The sequence below is a fragment of the Rhinopithecus bieti genome, unplaced genomic scaffold (genome assembly GCF_001698545.2).
Source record: "Rhinopithecus bieti isolate Rb0 unplaced genomic scaffold, ASM169854v2 scaffold_10589, whole genome shotgun sequence".
NCBI lineage: Eukaryota > Metazoa > Chordata > Mammalia > Primates > Cercopithecidae > Rhinopithecus > Rhinopithecus bieti.
In genome coordinates, this window is record NW_016807065.1 from 901,639 (window position 1) to 917,415 (window position 15,777).

At 41.3% G+C, this 15,777-nt stretch overlaps 1 protein-coding gene across 6 annotated transcripts in view; it reads right to left on the minus strand.

Moving 5' to 3' along the window:
- Nucleotides 1-7,281: 7,281 nt before the first annotated feature.
- Nucleotides 7,282-15,777, minus strand: part of ZNF177 (zinc finger protein 177) — a 44,994-nt gene continuing 36,498 nt past the window's right edge. For 5 of the 6 annotated variants that reach the window (XM_017879876.1, XM_017879878.1, XM_017879877.1 and 2 more), the window contains 5 exons: nucleotides 11,442-11,526; nucleotides 10,697-10,823; nucleotides 10,165-10,257; nucleotides 9,630-9,712; nucleotides 7,282-9,119 (listed from right to left, as the gene is read on the minus strand). In XM_017879876.1, the coding sequence (XP_017735365.1) occupies nucleotides 8,103-9,119; nucleotides 9,630-9,712; nucleotides 10,165-10,257; nucleotides 10,697-10,823; nucleotides 11,442-11,474 (1,353 nt within the window). In that variant the 5' untranslated portion in view covers nucleotides 11,475-11,526 and the 3' untranslated portion in view covers nucleotides 7,282-8,102. Of the gene's footprint in view, nucleotides 9,120-9,629; nucleotides 9,713-10,164; nucleotides 10,258-10,696; nucleotides 10,824-11,441; nucleotides 11,527-12,264; nucleotides 12,403-15,777 lie in introns of those variants that run through there. The other variant, XM_017879880.1, reaches the window with a different exon arrangement.

The following is a 15,777-nucleotide window of genomic DNA, read 5'->3' on the forward strand; positions in this document are numbered from 1 at the left end:
AAGCTGTCAGACAGGGTCATTTACATCTGCAGAGGTTTCTTCTGCTTTTTGTTTAGCTATGCTTTGTCCCCAGAGGTGGAGTCTACAGAGACAGGCAGGCCTCCTTGAGCTGCGGTGGGCTCCACCCAGTTCAAGCTTCCCAGCGTCTTTACCTACTTAAGCCTCAGCAGTGGCGGGTGCCCCTTCTCAAGCCTCCCTGCTGCCTTGCAGTTAGATCTCAAAATGCTGTGCTAGCAATGAGGGCGGCTCTGTGGGCATGGGACCCTCCAGGCCAGGTGTGGGATATAATCTCCTGGTGTACCATTTGCTAAGACCCTTGGTAAAGCGCAGTATTAAGGTGGGAGTTACCCGATTTTCCAGGTGTTGTGTCTCAGTTTCCCTTGGTTAGGAAAAGGGATTCCCTTCCCCCTTGCGCTTCCCAGGTGAGGCGATGCCTTGCCCTGCTTCAGCTCTCGCTGGTCGGGCTGCACCAGCTGACCAGCACCGATTGTCCAGCACTCCTCAGTAAGATGAACCTGGTACCTCAGTTGAAAATGCAGAAATCACCCATCTTCTGTGTCGCTCACGCTGGGAGCTGGAGGCTGGAGCTGTTCCTATTCGGCCATCTTGTGCTGGGATCCTTTTTTTTTTTTTTTAAACAGATTGATGGTGAAGTGTCTGATTGTGGTTTTCTTTGCATTTATCTCACTTGGGTTTGCCGAGCTTGAATCTGCTGGTTTGATGTTTTTAATCAGTTTTACAAAATACTCATTTGTTTTCCCGTGTCCATAAGTTTGGCACATTTCTGTTAACCTACCTTTGAGTTCACCGATTGCCCTCTTCCCCCACCTTTATTTGCTGTGTTTAGTTTGCTTTTAGGCCCACTTACAGAACTTTTAAAAAAAATTTCAGATTGTAATTTTTACCTCTAGATTGTCTGTTTCTACTTTATAGATTCCACTTAGATAATATAATTCTATGTATTTTCTTTTTCTTTTCTTTTTTTTTTTTTTTTTGAGAGTCTTGCTCTGTCACCCAACCCTGGAGTGCAATGGCACAATCTTGGCTCACTGCAACCTCTGTGTCCCAAGTTCAAGTGATTCTCCTACCTCCGCCTCCTGAGTACCTGGGATTATAGGCATGTGCCACCACACCTGGCTGATTTTTCTATTTTTAGTAGAGATGGGGTTTCACCATGTTGTCCAGGCTGGTCTCAAACTCCTGACTTCGTGATCCGCCTGCCCTGGCCTCCCAAAGTGCTGGGATTACAGACGTAAGCCTACAATTCTATGTATTTTCATCCATTTGAAATTTTTTATTTAATGTATCTGTGATAACTTATAGGGACAATTCTGAAACTGCCCCTATAAACTTTATAAAATTAATCAGGAAAGGAGGGGGATAAATGAAAAACCAAGCTTATAGCACATTCAACATTAATCAAGTTTAATCTCTGACCTCCTCCTTCATAGTTCACTGGTGCCTACTGTCCTAGAATCATGTAGACCCTGTGTATTAGTCTGTTCTCATGCTGCTAATAAGGACATCCCTGAGACTAGGTAATTTATAAAGGAAAGAGGTTTAACGGACTCACAGACCCTCATGGCTGGGGAGGCCTCACAATCATGGCCCACGATGAAGAGCAAAGGGATACTTTACATGGTAACAAGCAAGAGAGCGTGTGCAGGGGAACCGCCATTTTATAAAATCATATGTTCTCATGAGACTTATTCATATCATGAGAACAGCATGGGAAAGACCCACCCCCATGATTCAATTACCTCCCACTGGGTCCTTCCCATGACAGGTGGGGATTATTACAATTCAAGGTGAGATCTGGGTGGGGACACAAGCAAACCATATTACCCTGTTACAAGATCATACTTCCCCTTAATCATTATAAAACATTAAGTTTTTCCTTTGAGATATTCTTTCACACTTTTTACATGCTGATAAACCTACCATGTCAGCTAGTCTGAAGGACCCCATTGACTCAGCTGGTCTGAGGCGCCCCACGAGCTGACTTACCAAAGAATCCAGTTTCCACATCCTGATGACTTCATCCTGCTTGCTCTGACCATCAACAACCCTAATTCTCCAGTCCTTCACCCTCCCTGATCCCCTTTAAAACTCCAGCCTGGAACTTCTTGGGGGTATAGATTTGTCTCCTCTTATCTCCTTACTTGGCACCCTGTGGTAATTAAACTCTGCTTAATCCCTGCGTAATTGGTCTGCTACTACACAGCAGACATAACAAACCTATTGGTTCTATAACAATTCTAAAGTCCTTGTCTGCTAATTCTAACTTCTCATATCATCTATGGATCTATTTCTGTTGAAGCATTTGCTCTTGATGATTGGTAACATTGTCCTCCTGCTCTGCACATCATGTGATGTTTTAAATTGTATGTGGATATTATGTTTAAAAGAACAGCAGAAATCGAAAAAATATTTTCATATAGAAGTCACTCCGTTTCCTCTGTCAAGCAGTTCAGATGAGAATCTCCTCAACTTTGATCCAATCAGAGGTTGTGATGTGAAAAAAATTAATTTTGGTTCACTTCTGGTTTCAAACATCTTGAGTAAGATCTTTCCTGTGACTATTTCAGACCACTTCCTCTAGCAGGACTGTGGAATCTAAGCATTGCAAGACAACAGGGATATCTATTTTTTTCCTGGTTAGTGCCCAACACCAGGTATTGCTACACACTCAGCAAATCATCATAGGGATATGCAGCACTGGTAAAGACAGTCCGTTTTATATTACAGTGTCACACTAGCCTTGTGACCATAATCCCAACCCCCCCCCCCCCCCCCCATATTCCAGTAAAGTTCCTTTGCCTGTGGCAGGCCTGGCTCGCCACCAATCTGCTCCTAGACCAGGAAAATGCCTTCAGGGAAGAAACCAGCCACTGATTTCTGCTCTTCTAGGAGGAGCTCATCCTCTGGCATTTAATTCTCTCACTCCTTTTATTGTCCACAGATTTCCAGGGTCTTTGAAGATGTTAATTCACTATTTATTCATGTGGGTTCCTGTAAATGTCTACAGCCAATCTGGAAGTGGAGCTGTATAACTTTGGAACTTTTGGAATCTAAATCAGTTTGGGAGAATTGAGTCTTTTCAGAATTTGGCCTATGAAATTTGTTTAGGTCATCTTTAATGTTTTCAATACAGTCTTCAAAACAATTTTGGTAAATTTTAAATTTATTCTTCCATATGTTATACTATTGTTGCTCTCGTAAGTGGTATCAACCTCTAAATTTTATTATTTCTATTCCTGAGTATAAGTTGCAAGTTTACCTTAAGATACTAAACATTTTCATTAATTCTAATAATTTATATATAGATCCTTTGAAATTTTCCATTTAGGTAATATTATAAAGACATTTACTTCTACTTTTCTGGTCCTTAGGTTTTTAAATATCATTAGCCTGCCTCACTTAAGATTCCACTAAAATACTAAGTAGTGTTTTAATAGTGGATACCATTACCTTCCTGATTTTAAACTCGTTTTCCACCATTGTTTACTTTTGCATTTTATATAGTGTTTATATTTTGAAAGATTTTCTCAGTAATACCTCTTTATGGCTTTTTCTATATTTACTGAGATAATCCTATTTTTTCAATAATGTGTTAAATGCTTTGAACACTGCCTCATTCATTTTAGGTGCCTAGTAATTATTAGTATGAGTGAATGAGTAATAAGCCTGCTTTAAAAGTGAATTGTATTTATCGATTTTTTCCAAGGTATAACCAACTTTGCATTTCTGGGTAAATTTAAATTTAATACGATGGTTTCTTTTTAAAAAATACCCAGTTTCAGCCGGACATGGTGGCTCACACTTTTAATCTCAGCATTTTGGGAGGCTGAGGCAGGCAGATCATGAGGTCAAGAGATCGAGACCATCCTGGCCAACGTGGTGAAACCCCATCTCTAACTAGCTGGGTGTGGTGTGCATGCCTGTAGTCCCAGCTACTTGGAGGCTGAGGCAGGAGAATTACTTGAACCCAAGAGGCAGAGGTTGCAGTGAGCTGAGATCATGCCACTGCACTCTAGCCTGGTAACATACCAACACTCCATCTCAAAACAAAAAGTTTCCCTCTATCTTGTAAACTGTTTTTGAAGGTTTTCAGGTTTCATTCTGTCCTTGTCCGAGTTTGTTATCCTGCCCTCATATATTGCCAGAATGTGTTGTTGTTCTTTTTTTTTCGAAATGGAATTTCTTTTTGCTCTTGTTGCCCAGGCTGGAGTGCAATGGCGCAATCTCGACTCACTGCAACCTCTGCCTCCCGGGTTCAAGTGATTCTCCTGCCTCAGCCTCCCAAGTAGCTGGGACTAGAGGCATGCGCCACCATCCCCAGCTAATTTTTTATTTTTGGTAGAGGCAGGTTTTCTCCATGTTGGTCAGCTCAGGTGATCCACCCACCTCGGCCTCCCAAAGTGCTGGGATTACAGGCCTGAGCCACCATGCCCGGCCCATAATGTGTTGTTTCTCCAAATTTTCAAAGTGTTGTCATATTGCTTCTTTTCTGTAAGGTAGAAACTTCACTAATATAGTCATCTGCAGATGGGTCCAATGTGTCAATATAGTGCCTCCAGAAACCAAAAAAGCTTACTAAGCATTGTGCTATTTGTTGTTAGTAGCACAAATTGCAGCAATTTTCCTTTCACTTTAGAGGGAATATCTTGGCAAGCTCCAGATAACTGAACCCCTAGAAACTTCAGGTGGTTAGCCTGAATGTTTGGGTCTATTCCCAAACATCTTATTCACCTATGTCTTATGAAAGAACTCATAAAGGCTTCAATAGAGAGGACAAGTTGTGGGATGAAAAGATGAGCATACCTGGTGGATGTTATTGTAAGCAACAGTGTAACTGATGTAATGCTGAGAAAAAATTGCTCCTGGTTGTCCTTACAGTTTGAGAAAATGGCATTTCTAAGTCAGTAGCTCACATTTATATCAAGTAAATTAATGAAAATTATTATGGGAAAACTATGGGTACTAGATGAGAATAATAGGACAATTTGCCAGAAACATAAAATGAGTAAGCCCATTTGTACCCAATTGTAATGCCCCCCAAAAAATAAGAAACAGATTTTTATTTTTTCCTGAGACAGTCTCGCTGTGGCCCAGGCAGAAATGCAGTGGTATGATCTCGGCTCACTGCTACCTCTGCCTCCTGGGCTCAGGTGATCCTCTCAACCTCAGCCTGCTGAGTAGCACACTACTATACCTGGCTAATTTGTGTGTGTGTGTGTGTGTGTGTGTTTTTTTTAGAGATGGAGTTTCGACTCATTGGCTGGGCCTGAACTGGTAAGTGCAAGTGATCTGCCTGCCTTGCACTCCCAAAGTGCTGGGATTCCAGACATGCACCACTGCACTGGCCTAAAAAGACAGATTTTTAAAAAAACAATTTGGCTGGGTGCAGTGGCTCACACTTGTAATCCCAGCACTCTGGGAGGCCAAGGCAGGTGATCACTTGAGATCAGGAGTTTGAAACCAACCTGGTAAACATGGTGAAACCTTGCCTCTACTAAAAATACAAAAAGGTACCCAGGCGTGGTAGCATGTGCCTGTAATCCCAGCTACTTGGGAAGATGAGACACGAGAAATCACTTGAACTTGGAAGGCAGAGGTTGCAGTGAGCTGAGATCACACCACTGGACTCCAGCCTGGGCAACACAGTGAGACTACGTCTCAAAAACAAAGAAATTAGAAAAACCATGGTTATAGTATGACGTTTTAACATACTGAGAGGTGACAATGTGCCAGCGGCCCTCACTCTCAGTGTCTATTCGGCCTTGGCGTCCACTCTTGCGGCGCTTGAGGAGCCCTTCAGCCCGCCACCACACTGTGGGAGCCCCTCTCTGGGCTGAGCCAGCTCCCTCTGCTTGTGGGTGGGTGTGGAGGGAGAGGCGTGGGTGGGAACCAGGGCTGTGCGCAGCACTCACAGGCCAGTGCGAGTGCCTGCAGGCACGGGCTCGGCAGGCCCCACACTTGGAGTGGCCGGCTGGTGCCGCCGGCCCGGGGCAGTGAGGGGCTTAGCACCCAGGCCAGCAGCTGTGGTGGGTGCGCCCAGTTCCCCAGCAGTGCCAGCCCGCTGGGCCTAAGCTGTCTCCCCGTGGGGCAGGGCTCAGGACCTGCAGCCCGCTATGCTCCAACCACTCTATGGTGGGCTCCTGTGCAGCCCAAGCCTCCCCGACAAATGCTGACCCCTGCTCCACGGTGCTTAGTCCCATCAACTGCCCAGGGGCTGAGGAGTATGGGTGCATAGCACAGGACTGACAGGCAGCTCCACCTGCAGCCCCAGCGTGGGATCCACTAAGTGAAGCCAGCTAGGCTCCTGAGTCTAGTGGGGACTTGAAATTTTATATCTAGCTAAAGGATTGTAAATACACCAATCAACACTGTTGTGTCTAGCTCAGGGATTGTGAACGTACCAATGAGCACCCTGTCAGAACAGTCCAATCAGCTCTCTGTAAAGTGGACCAATTAGCAGGATGTGGGTGGGGTCAAATAAGGGAATAAAAGCAGGCTGCCTGAGCCAGCCAGCAGCAACCCGCTTGGGTCCCCTTCCACACTGGAAGCTTTGTTCTTTCACTCTTTGCAATAAATCTTGCTGCCACTCACTCTTTGGGTCCATGCCACCTTTATGAGCTGCAACACTCACCTTGAAGGTATGCAGCATCACTCCTGAAGCCAGCGAGACCACGAACCCACCAGGAAGAATGAACATCTCCAGACGTGCCACCTTTAAGAGCTGCAACACTCACTGTGAAGGTCTGCAGCTTCACTCCTGAAGCCAGCAAGACCACGAACCCACCAGAAGGAAGAAACTGCAGACACACCATCTTTAAGAACTGTAACACTCATTGCGAGGGTCCGTGGCTTCATTCTTGAAGTCAGTGAGACCAAGAACCCACCAATTCCGGACACAATACCACTCTCGATTAGGACACAATACCACTCTCGATTATAGAGATCAGGAGACAAAGTTTGTAAATATACGACCTTTTTTGTTTAAGAGTTGGGGTCTCACTGTTTTCCAGGCTGGAGTACAATGGTGCAAACAGGGCTTATTGCATCCTCAACTTCTGGGCTCAAATGATCCTCCTGCCTCTGCCCTCCACTCATAGGTTTTCTCACCAGTGTGAGTAGCTGAGGCTACAGGTGTGCAGCCTGCACCCAGCTAATTATTCTTTTTTTGGTAGAGATGGGGTCTGTGTCGCCTAGGCTGATTTCAAGCTCCTAGGCTTAAGTGATCCTTCTGCCTTAGAAAACACAATTTTTCAACCGTACTTGAAAGAGTCCTAAAACTTGACCATAATATTAGATGTAACAGTTGGGACTGAAATCAGCTGAAAAAGGAACTTCCCACAAGAGTGGTTTAAACCACGTGGCAGTTAATTTTTCTCTTGTAATACAAAACCCAGAGATAAGCAATACAGGATTGGTGCAACCAGATAATATTGTATCTCCCCTATTGTTTCATTTAGTATCCTTTCTCTGTCCTCCTCTTGGTGTATATATTTTCTAGGAAATAAGGGATAAGACAGAGGGCAAATAGTTAAGAAAAAAATACCAGATGAGATATTCCCATTTCCATGAGCTTCCTCAGAAGCTGTATCCAGTGACTTCTGCCTACTTTGCATGGGCTAGGGATGTGGACATATTTGGCCACTCACAGCTGTAAGGAAAGCTGGGTGAAAACTGTCCACATTGCCAGCTTAAACTAAATAGTAAATTTTATTACTTTAACAAGGGAGGAATGGGTATTGAGACAGCAACTAGTTCTGTCTGCCTCAGTACATCAGTGTCTAGCAATTATGTTCAAATCTGTATCACAAAGAACCTACAAATTGAAGACCATGTATTCTGTTCACAATGGAATTAAACTGAAAAGATAACTATAAGATCTACATAATATACTTAAATAAGAATGAAATACGGATAAAAACAATCAGCGCTCTAACATTTATAAGGTTTGTCCCAGTGTAACAGCCAGCCAGAGTTGGGCCAGAAGGCTGTTTCCATGTGGCCATAACAGGGCTTCTCTGCAATGTATGTTCTAAAGTGAGAAAGGAGGCATGAGGGGCAACAAACACTTTCCTGTCATCATCTCATTCATGGAGTTCCTGGCCAGTGTGGATTCGCTTGTGCATTATAAGGTTAGTGCTTGTGCTAAAGGCTTTTTCACACTGAATACATTTATAAGGCTTTTCTCCAGTGTGAGTTCTCACGTGTACCCTCAGGCAAGAGGAATTCCTAAAGGCCTTCCCACATTCTTTACACTCATAGGTTTTCTCACCAGTGTGAGTTCTCTTGTGCACAATAAGGTAAGAGCTTGTGCTAAAGGATTTTCCACACTGGTTACACTCATAAGGCTTCTCTCCAGTGTGAGAGCGTATGTGTTTCTTAAGGGATGACTGATCAATGAAGGCTTTTCCACAGTCACTGCATTCATATGGTTTCTCTCCAGTGTGGGTTCTCACATGTTTCTGAAGGGATGAAGGAACAGTGAAAGCCTTCCCACATTCTTTACAGTCATAGGGTTTCTCTCCAGTGTGAGTTCTTTTGTGCACATTCAGATGAGAGCTCTGGCTAAAGGATTTTCCACAGTGATCACACTCATAAGGCTTCTCTCCAGTATGAGATCTCATGTGTTTCTTAAGGGAAGACCGAAAAATGAAGGCTTTCCCACAGTCACTGCATTCATAGGACCTCTTTCCAGTGTGAGTTCTGACACAGTTCTGAAGGGTGCCATAGTCACTGCATTCATTGCCTTTCTCTCCACTAGGTATTTGCTCATGTAGTGAGCAGGAAGAGTGTAGGCTGAAGGACGTATCACATTGATCATACTCATGACACTTCTCTCTTGTGGGAGTTCTTAAGTGTTTCCCAAGGGATGACTCTTGATTGAAAGCTTTTCCACAATCAGTAAATTCAAGAATGTTCTCTCCAATGTGAATGCTCACATGACTCCTAAGACTTGAGGGATGGTTGAAGACTTTGCCATACTCTGTATATTTATAGCATTTCTCTCCCTTGCAGTATCTTGTACAAATAAAGAGAGTGTTCTTTCTGAATTTCCCACAATGGTTACACTCCAGGGAGTTCTTACCAGGTTGATTTTCTGCCTATTGAAAAGGGAGTAAGTGGTGACTAAAGGCTTTTTCACTTTCACCTTATTCACAGGAATTCTCTTCCATGAGGATTCTGCCATATATAGGAAGCACATGATCATAACTGACATGTTTACCATTTTCAGTATGTGCATATGACTTTTGCCCTATTAGCTTTTTCAAGTTGAATAAGCCCAGTCCTCTGTCCAAGGCTCTATTCCTTCCCAGCAAAGGGCTTCTTTAATATAGTTTTTCTAATACTGAGTGAAGAATGAATGAATTATGTACTAAATACTTAACATTAAAATCATATTTAAGTAAATGTTTACTTGTGGTTATTCTCTGTGAGCCAGCAAGTGTTAACTTAGGTTTACAGATTTCTCCAATTTCATGAAAATCAAACTCTCTCCTGAGATAGCTTGGTGCCTGAACTCTTACCCCTGCTTTGGGTGCTGATGTTTTAACTCACTGAAATTCCCAGACGACTTCTACAAAGACCAGGAATAATTCCGAGTTAAGTCTTACCATGTTTATGCCATTGGATGTTTTTCCCCCAGGAATGTTCTGCATAGCAATTACATCTTTTGATTTAAGTCGAATTTCCCAGTCTGAAATAGCACAGGAAAATTTTTATAATTATTGGGAGAAAAGGTTGGGATGAAAGAAAAAGGGAGCAAGACCCTATAGATTTGTTTTCAAATAGTATCTTGCAAGTAGAGAAATGTGAGAGAGAAGACACAACCAGTGATTCACCAGTGATAGGAACAAGCAGTAGAAATGGGAGGTATTTTAGTTGGAAAGTATTGTGGAGGTTGGGAAATAAGACAGTATCTGGAAAATAGGGAGAACTAAACAAAAGGCATTCATGGAAATGTTACATTTAAAGAGGGATTAAAACTTTTCTCAGAGACCAAATTAACACATGAATGATTGGACAGATGGTGAAACAGGAAGGAAGCTCATGTAATGGCCTCAGATTTCTTTTCCTGCACTGAGTGACATTCCCAAATGTACCAACCCTCAATGGCCAAGGCCGTACTCTGTTCTGCCCAGGGCTCACCTGCACAGTCACCTTGTAGAATTCCTCTTTCATCTGTCTTCAGCTCTTCTTGATCCACCTTGGAGATCAGACTGTGTCTGCAGAGCTGATACCCTGCTCGTGCAGAAAGAGAGGATGTGGGAGAAATGTGTGAGAATTAAATATTCCACAAAACTGACTGCCATACTTTGACTTTAATTAAAGGACTGCTAAAATAGTCCAAGTGCAGCTTTAGGAACAGCAAAACAATCAGAGCCAAGTTCGTTCTTTCACAAAGACCAAAAAGCATAGTCCATGCCCTATACGGAAGTGACCCTTGAAACCTATACACAAGATCAGAGACAGATCACAAATTACCTAAAGCTATTAGTGACAGAGAAAATGAAATCAGTGCATTTTCATGGGAAGCCACTGGACTGCCCCCTCAAGGGCAGGGACCATTTGTTTTGCAGTTAACCACTGTATTGCCGTTCTTTTCACAGATTCTAGAATACAATATGCGCTTAAGAACTATTGACTACATAAACAAATGAAGGAATGAGGCCAGCCTTACCCACTGAGGCCAGGTTCCTAAAGTTCTCCAGCATCACATCTTTGTATAGATTTTTTTGAGCAGGGTCCAGCAATGCCCACTCCTCCTGGGAAAAGTCCACTGCCACTTCCTGGAAGGTCACGGAGTTCTAAAACATCACATACATATTCTGGCTCAGCCGATGACCATTTTTGACAATATACCAGGAGAAAGGTGGGTGAGGCTGACAGGACTGGAGAGAAGACCCAGGGCACTGGAAACTCAGACATACATCAGAGGCCTTCTATTAATTTGCCTTAAAGCTGACTTCTCAGAACTCTCTTTAAATCCTACTCCCTGGGCCATTTCATTCAGGGTCATGGTCAAAACAGCTTTTCTAAAATATGATTGGCTTGATCTTTGCACAGTGAGGCTGTAAGGACTCTCTTGGTCTTATTCAGATCCAGTATAGATAGGGTATACTGTAGGAATGCAAGAAATACTTGAGAAATGATAAACAGTTTTCCTAGTAAAAGTCTTCGTTTACAGCACTCACTAAAGCATGGAATTCATACTAAAAAATATGGAAGAATACCTGGAGAAAGTTAACAAATGTGGGAACACAGGCCTTTCCCAGGGATTCCCTCTTCCACATGAAGCAGCCTGGGAACTGCGGGAAGATGAAGCCAGCTCAGATTGGGCTGTGAAGCTTCAGGTCAGGGGCAAGAGATGTGTTCTTTTCAGGAATGGCAGTGTGCTTTTGGAAATCGAGAAATTTCTTGTGTACCTGTGACCAGGCTGTCAGCCACCTTGCAGCCATTCTTCCTCCTTAGGTTTCCTTCCTGGCTGGGCAGAGTCCTAAGCAGGCAGAGCTAGAGGAGAAAACAGAAGCCATTAGAGTCTAGGCCTGCTAGATACTCAACACTAGCAGGCTTGGAAGCTTCTTCATACTAAAGGGTATACACACACATAGAATTTAGTTACAATTTGTCTCCTTATCCAAGAACACAGTATATCCTCAAATTAGAAATATAGTATGCATTTTTCATTTTTTCTTATTGGGCTTTTTTCTAGCCTGAACCACTAAAAAGGCTTATGACTGCTAACAGCTCAGGAGGAATGAGCCTCTAAAGTGCAAAACTCTCTCTGAATACCATTTACCCATGACAGAAACCAGGACTCACTGGGGAAATAGCTGAGTCTGGTATAGAATAAATCTTCAAGATGAGTTTGGAATATCTTATATCGCACCTCACTTTCCTCATTGTTAGAATAGGACAGACTTCATAGGGTTGGGCTGAGTTAATATCCCTAAATTACTTACAATAATAATGAGTAACTTGTAAGGACCATAAAGGTGAGCATATTTGCATTTCATAATAAAAGGGTGACATTCCAGAATAACATTTAGTACACTTAGCTGTATATGTGAAGTCATCAAAATCTGCTGCAAATCTTCCAGGACTCTGTCTTCTTAACTCAGTAGCCTACCTTCAAGGCCCGGTTTGCCTGCCCGATTTTACTTTTTAAACTTTTTTGTTGTAAACAAAGACACATATGCATTAATCTAGGCCTACATAGGGTTAGGATCATGAATATCACTGTCTTACACCTTCTATCGTGTCCCACTTAAGGTATTCAGGGGCAATAACACGCATGGAGCTGACATCTATGGTGACAACGCCTTCTGGAATCTCTTCTGAAGCATCTGCTTGAGGCTGTTTTTGAGTTAACTCTTCTTTTTTTAGTAAGTAGAAGGAATACACTCTAAAATAACATAAATAGTATAAAAATAATATAAACCAGTAATGTGGTCACTTATTACTATTATCCATTATTATGTACTGCACATAATCTGTACTGTACATAATCATATGTACTACTGTTACATGACTGACAGTGCAGGATTAAACCACGACATGTGAGTAATGTGCTTTACAATGTTACATTGGCTATGTCACTAGGTGATTGGAATTTTTTTAGCACCATTATGTTATGAGACCACTGTCACGTATGTAGTCCATCACTGACCAAAATGTCTTTATGCAGTGCATGACTGTACTACCAACCAAGAATGTTTTATCTGCCAAAAATGGCCTTCAGAAATGAAGAGATAAAAACTTCCTTGGACAAACAAAAGATGAAGGGCTTCATGAGTAATGGAGCTGATTTATAGGAAATAGTAAATTCTTCAGCTTAAAAGAAAGGACACTTAGTAAAATGAAAACATAAAATTATAAAACCCACTGGGATAAAGGTAATTATACACTCAATCCAGATTACCCTAATACTGTAACAGTAGTATCTAAATAACTTTTAACTCAAGTATAAAAGATTAAAAAATAAAAATATTAAAAAGTTATAATAATTTGTTAATACACAATATAGAAAGATGTAAATTGTGACATCAAAAACATAAAATGTGGGAAATGGAAGTAAGAGTATAAATTGTATGCAATCAAAACTAAGCTGTTAACAGCTTAAAACAGACTATTAAAACTACAGGATGTTTTAAGCTTCATAGCAGCCACAAAGCAAGAACCTATATTATGGAGAAAAGAGAAAGGAATCAAAGCATATCACTAAAGAAGTCATCAAATCACAAAGGAAGGGAGGAAGGGAGGAAGAAAGGAACAAAACATCCGTACAACAGCCACAAAAGAATGAACAAAATGGCAACAGTAAGTCCTTATCAATAATTACTTTAAATATAAATGTACTCAGGAGGCTGAGGCGGGAGGATCACTTGAGAGCAGGCAGGAGTTTGAGACCAGCCTAGGCAACATAGCAAGACCACATCTCTACAGAAAATAATTTTAAAAAATTATCTGGGTGTGGTGGCATCTGCCTGTAGTTCCAGCTATTTGGTGGGCTAGGGTGGGAGGATCGCTTGAACTTGGGAGTGGTCAGAGTATGATCATGCCACTGCACTCCAGCCTGGGTGACAGAAATCCTATCTCCTTAAAGCAAACAAAAAAGTAAATGGATTAAATTCTCTAGTCAAAACACACAGTAGCTGACTGGATTAAAAAAGAAAGACCTAAAGTATATGCTGCCTACAAGAAACTCACTATAGCTTTAAGAATGCATGTATCCTGAAAGTAAAAAGATGGGAAAAGACATTCCACGTAAATGGGAACCAAAGAGAGCAAGGGTGAGTAGGAAAGATCTTATATAGCTTAATGTTACACCTCAAGTTACTAGAAAAAGCAGCAGCTAAGCCCAAAGTCAGCAGAAGGAAAAAAGAAGAAACTAAGCCCAAAGCCAGTAGAAGGAAGGAAATTAATAATAAAGATCATTGCAGAAATAAATGAGAAAGAGACAAGACAACAGAAAAGATCGATGAAACTGAAAGTTGGTTGTATGAAAAGACAAACCAACAAAAACCTTTAGCCAGACTACCTAAGATTAAAATAGACAAGACTGAAGTAAAATTAGAAATGAAAGAGAAGGCATTACAACTGATAACTACAGAAATACAAAGGATCGTGAGACTATAATGAAACATTATATGCCACAAAATTGGATAATCTAGAATAAATGGATAAATTCCTAAAAACATATAACCTGCTAAGACTGAATCATAAATAGAAAACCTGACAAGATCAGTAAGAGTACAGAGATTAAATCAGTGAGGAAAAATCTTCCATCAAAGAAAAGCCCAGGACTTGGTGGCTTCACTGTTGAATTCTACCAAACATTTAAAGAATAATCCTTCTCAAACTTTTCCAAAAAAATGGAAGAGGAGCCCAACCAAGCTCTTCATCAAACTCATTTTATGAGGTCAGGATTACACGGATACCAAAGCCAGAAAAAAACACTGTAACAGCAAAAAACTACAAGCCAATATCCCTACTGAAAATAGATGCAAAACTCCTCAATAAAATACTAGCAAACCATATTCAACAGTACATTAAAAGGATCATATACCATGATCAAGTGGGATTTATCCCAGAAATTCAAGGATAGTTCAAGATATGCAAAATCAATGTGATATGCCATACTGACAAAATGAAGGATAAAAACTATATGATCATTAGAATAGACGCAGAAAAAGCACTTAGTAAAATTCAGCATTCTGTGATAAAAACCCTCAACGAATTAGTTATAGAAGGAATGTACTTCAATACCAGTAAAGGCCATAGGGGCAAAGCCACAGCTTATAGTCAATCACAAAAAATTGAAGGCTTTTCCTCTAAGATTGGGAACAAGATGCCCATCCTCGCCACTTCCAGTCAACATACGACTGGAAGTTCTAGCCAGAACAATTATGCAAGAAAACAAAAGGCATCTACATTGGAAAATAAGTAAAATTATCTGTGTGTAGATGACATGACAGTCTGATGTAGTTTCACTTCATTATTTTTGCCTTTCTTGCCTGTGCTTTTGGTGTCAACTCCTTTAAAAAAAACAAGACCAGCCTGACCAACATGGTGAAACCCCGTCTCTACTAAAATGCAAACATTAGCTAGGTGTGGTGGTGGGTGCCTGTAATCCCAGCTACTTGGGAGGGTGAGGCAGGAGAATCACTTGAACCTGGGAAGCAGAAGTTGCAGTGAGCCAAGATCATGCCACTGCACCCCAGCCTGGGAGACAGAGCAAGAATCTCTCAAAAAAAAAAAAAAAAAAAAAAAAAAAAAAAAAAAAAAAAAAAACCAACTGAATTATGAAAGGAAGCAAGGGAAAAAAACGGATGTAATAAGAATGGCAGCTGTTGTATGAAAGGAGAGAAGGTTAGCACTCCCCTTGACAAGGATGGAAGAGGCCCTCGGGCCTGACAACACGCATACGGTTAAGGCACTGCCACCTACTACTTCGTGGCATCTAACCATCGTTTTTGATGGGTACAGCCCACCAAAATGGCACAAGTATACATATGTAACAAACCTGCACGTTATGCACACGTACCCTAGAACTTAAAGTATAATAAATATATATATATATATATATCGTGAATATAGTTCAATGACAGTCAATAGATGTACATCATCATCATCAATCTTAATATTACATACTTTTCTATTTTATGGAGTTAGTATAATTTGGTCAATTTCTATTTTAAGACTTTAGCTTGTTTCTAATTTTTGTCTTAATAAACCACATTTGATAAAAAAAAAAAAAAA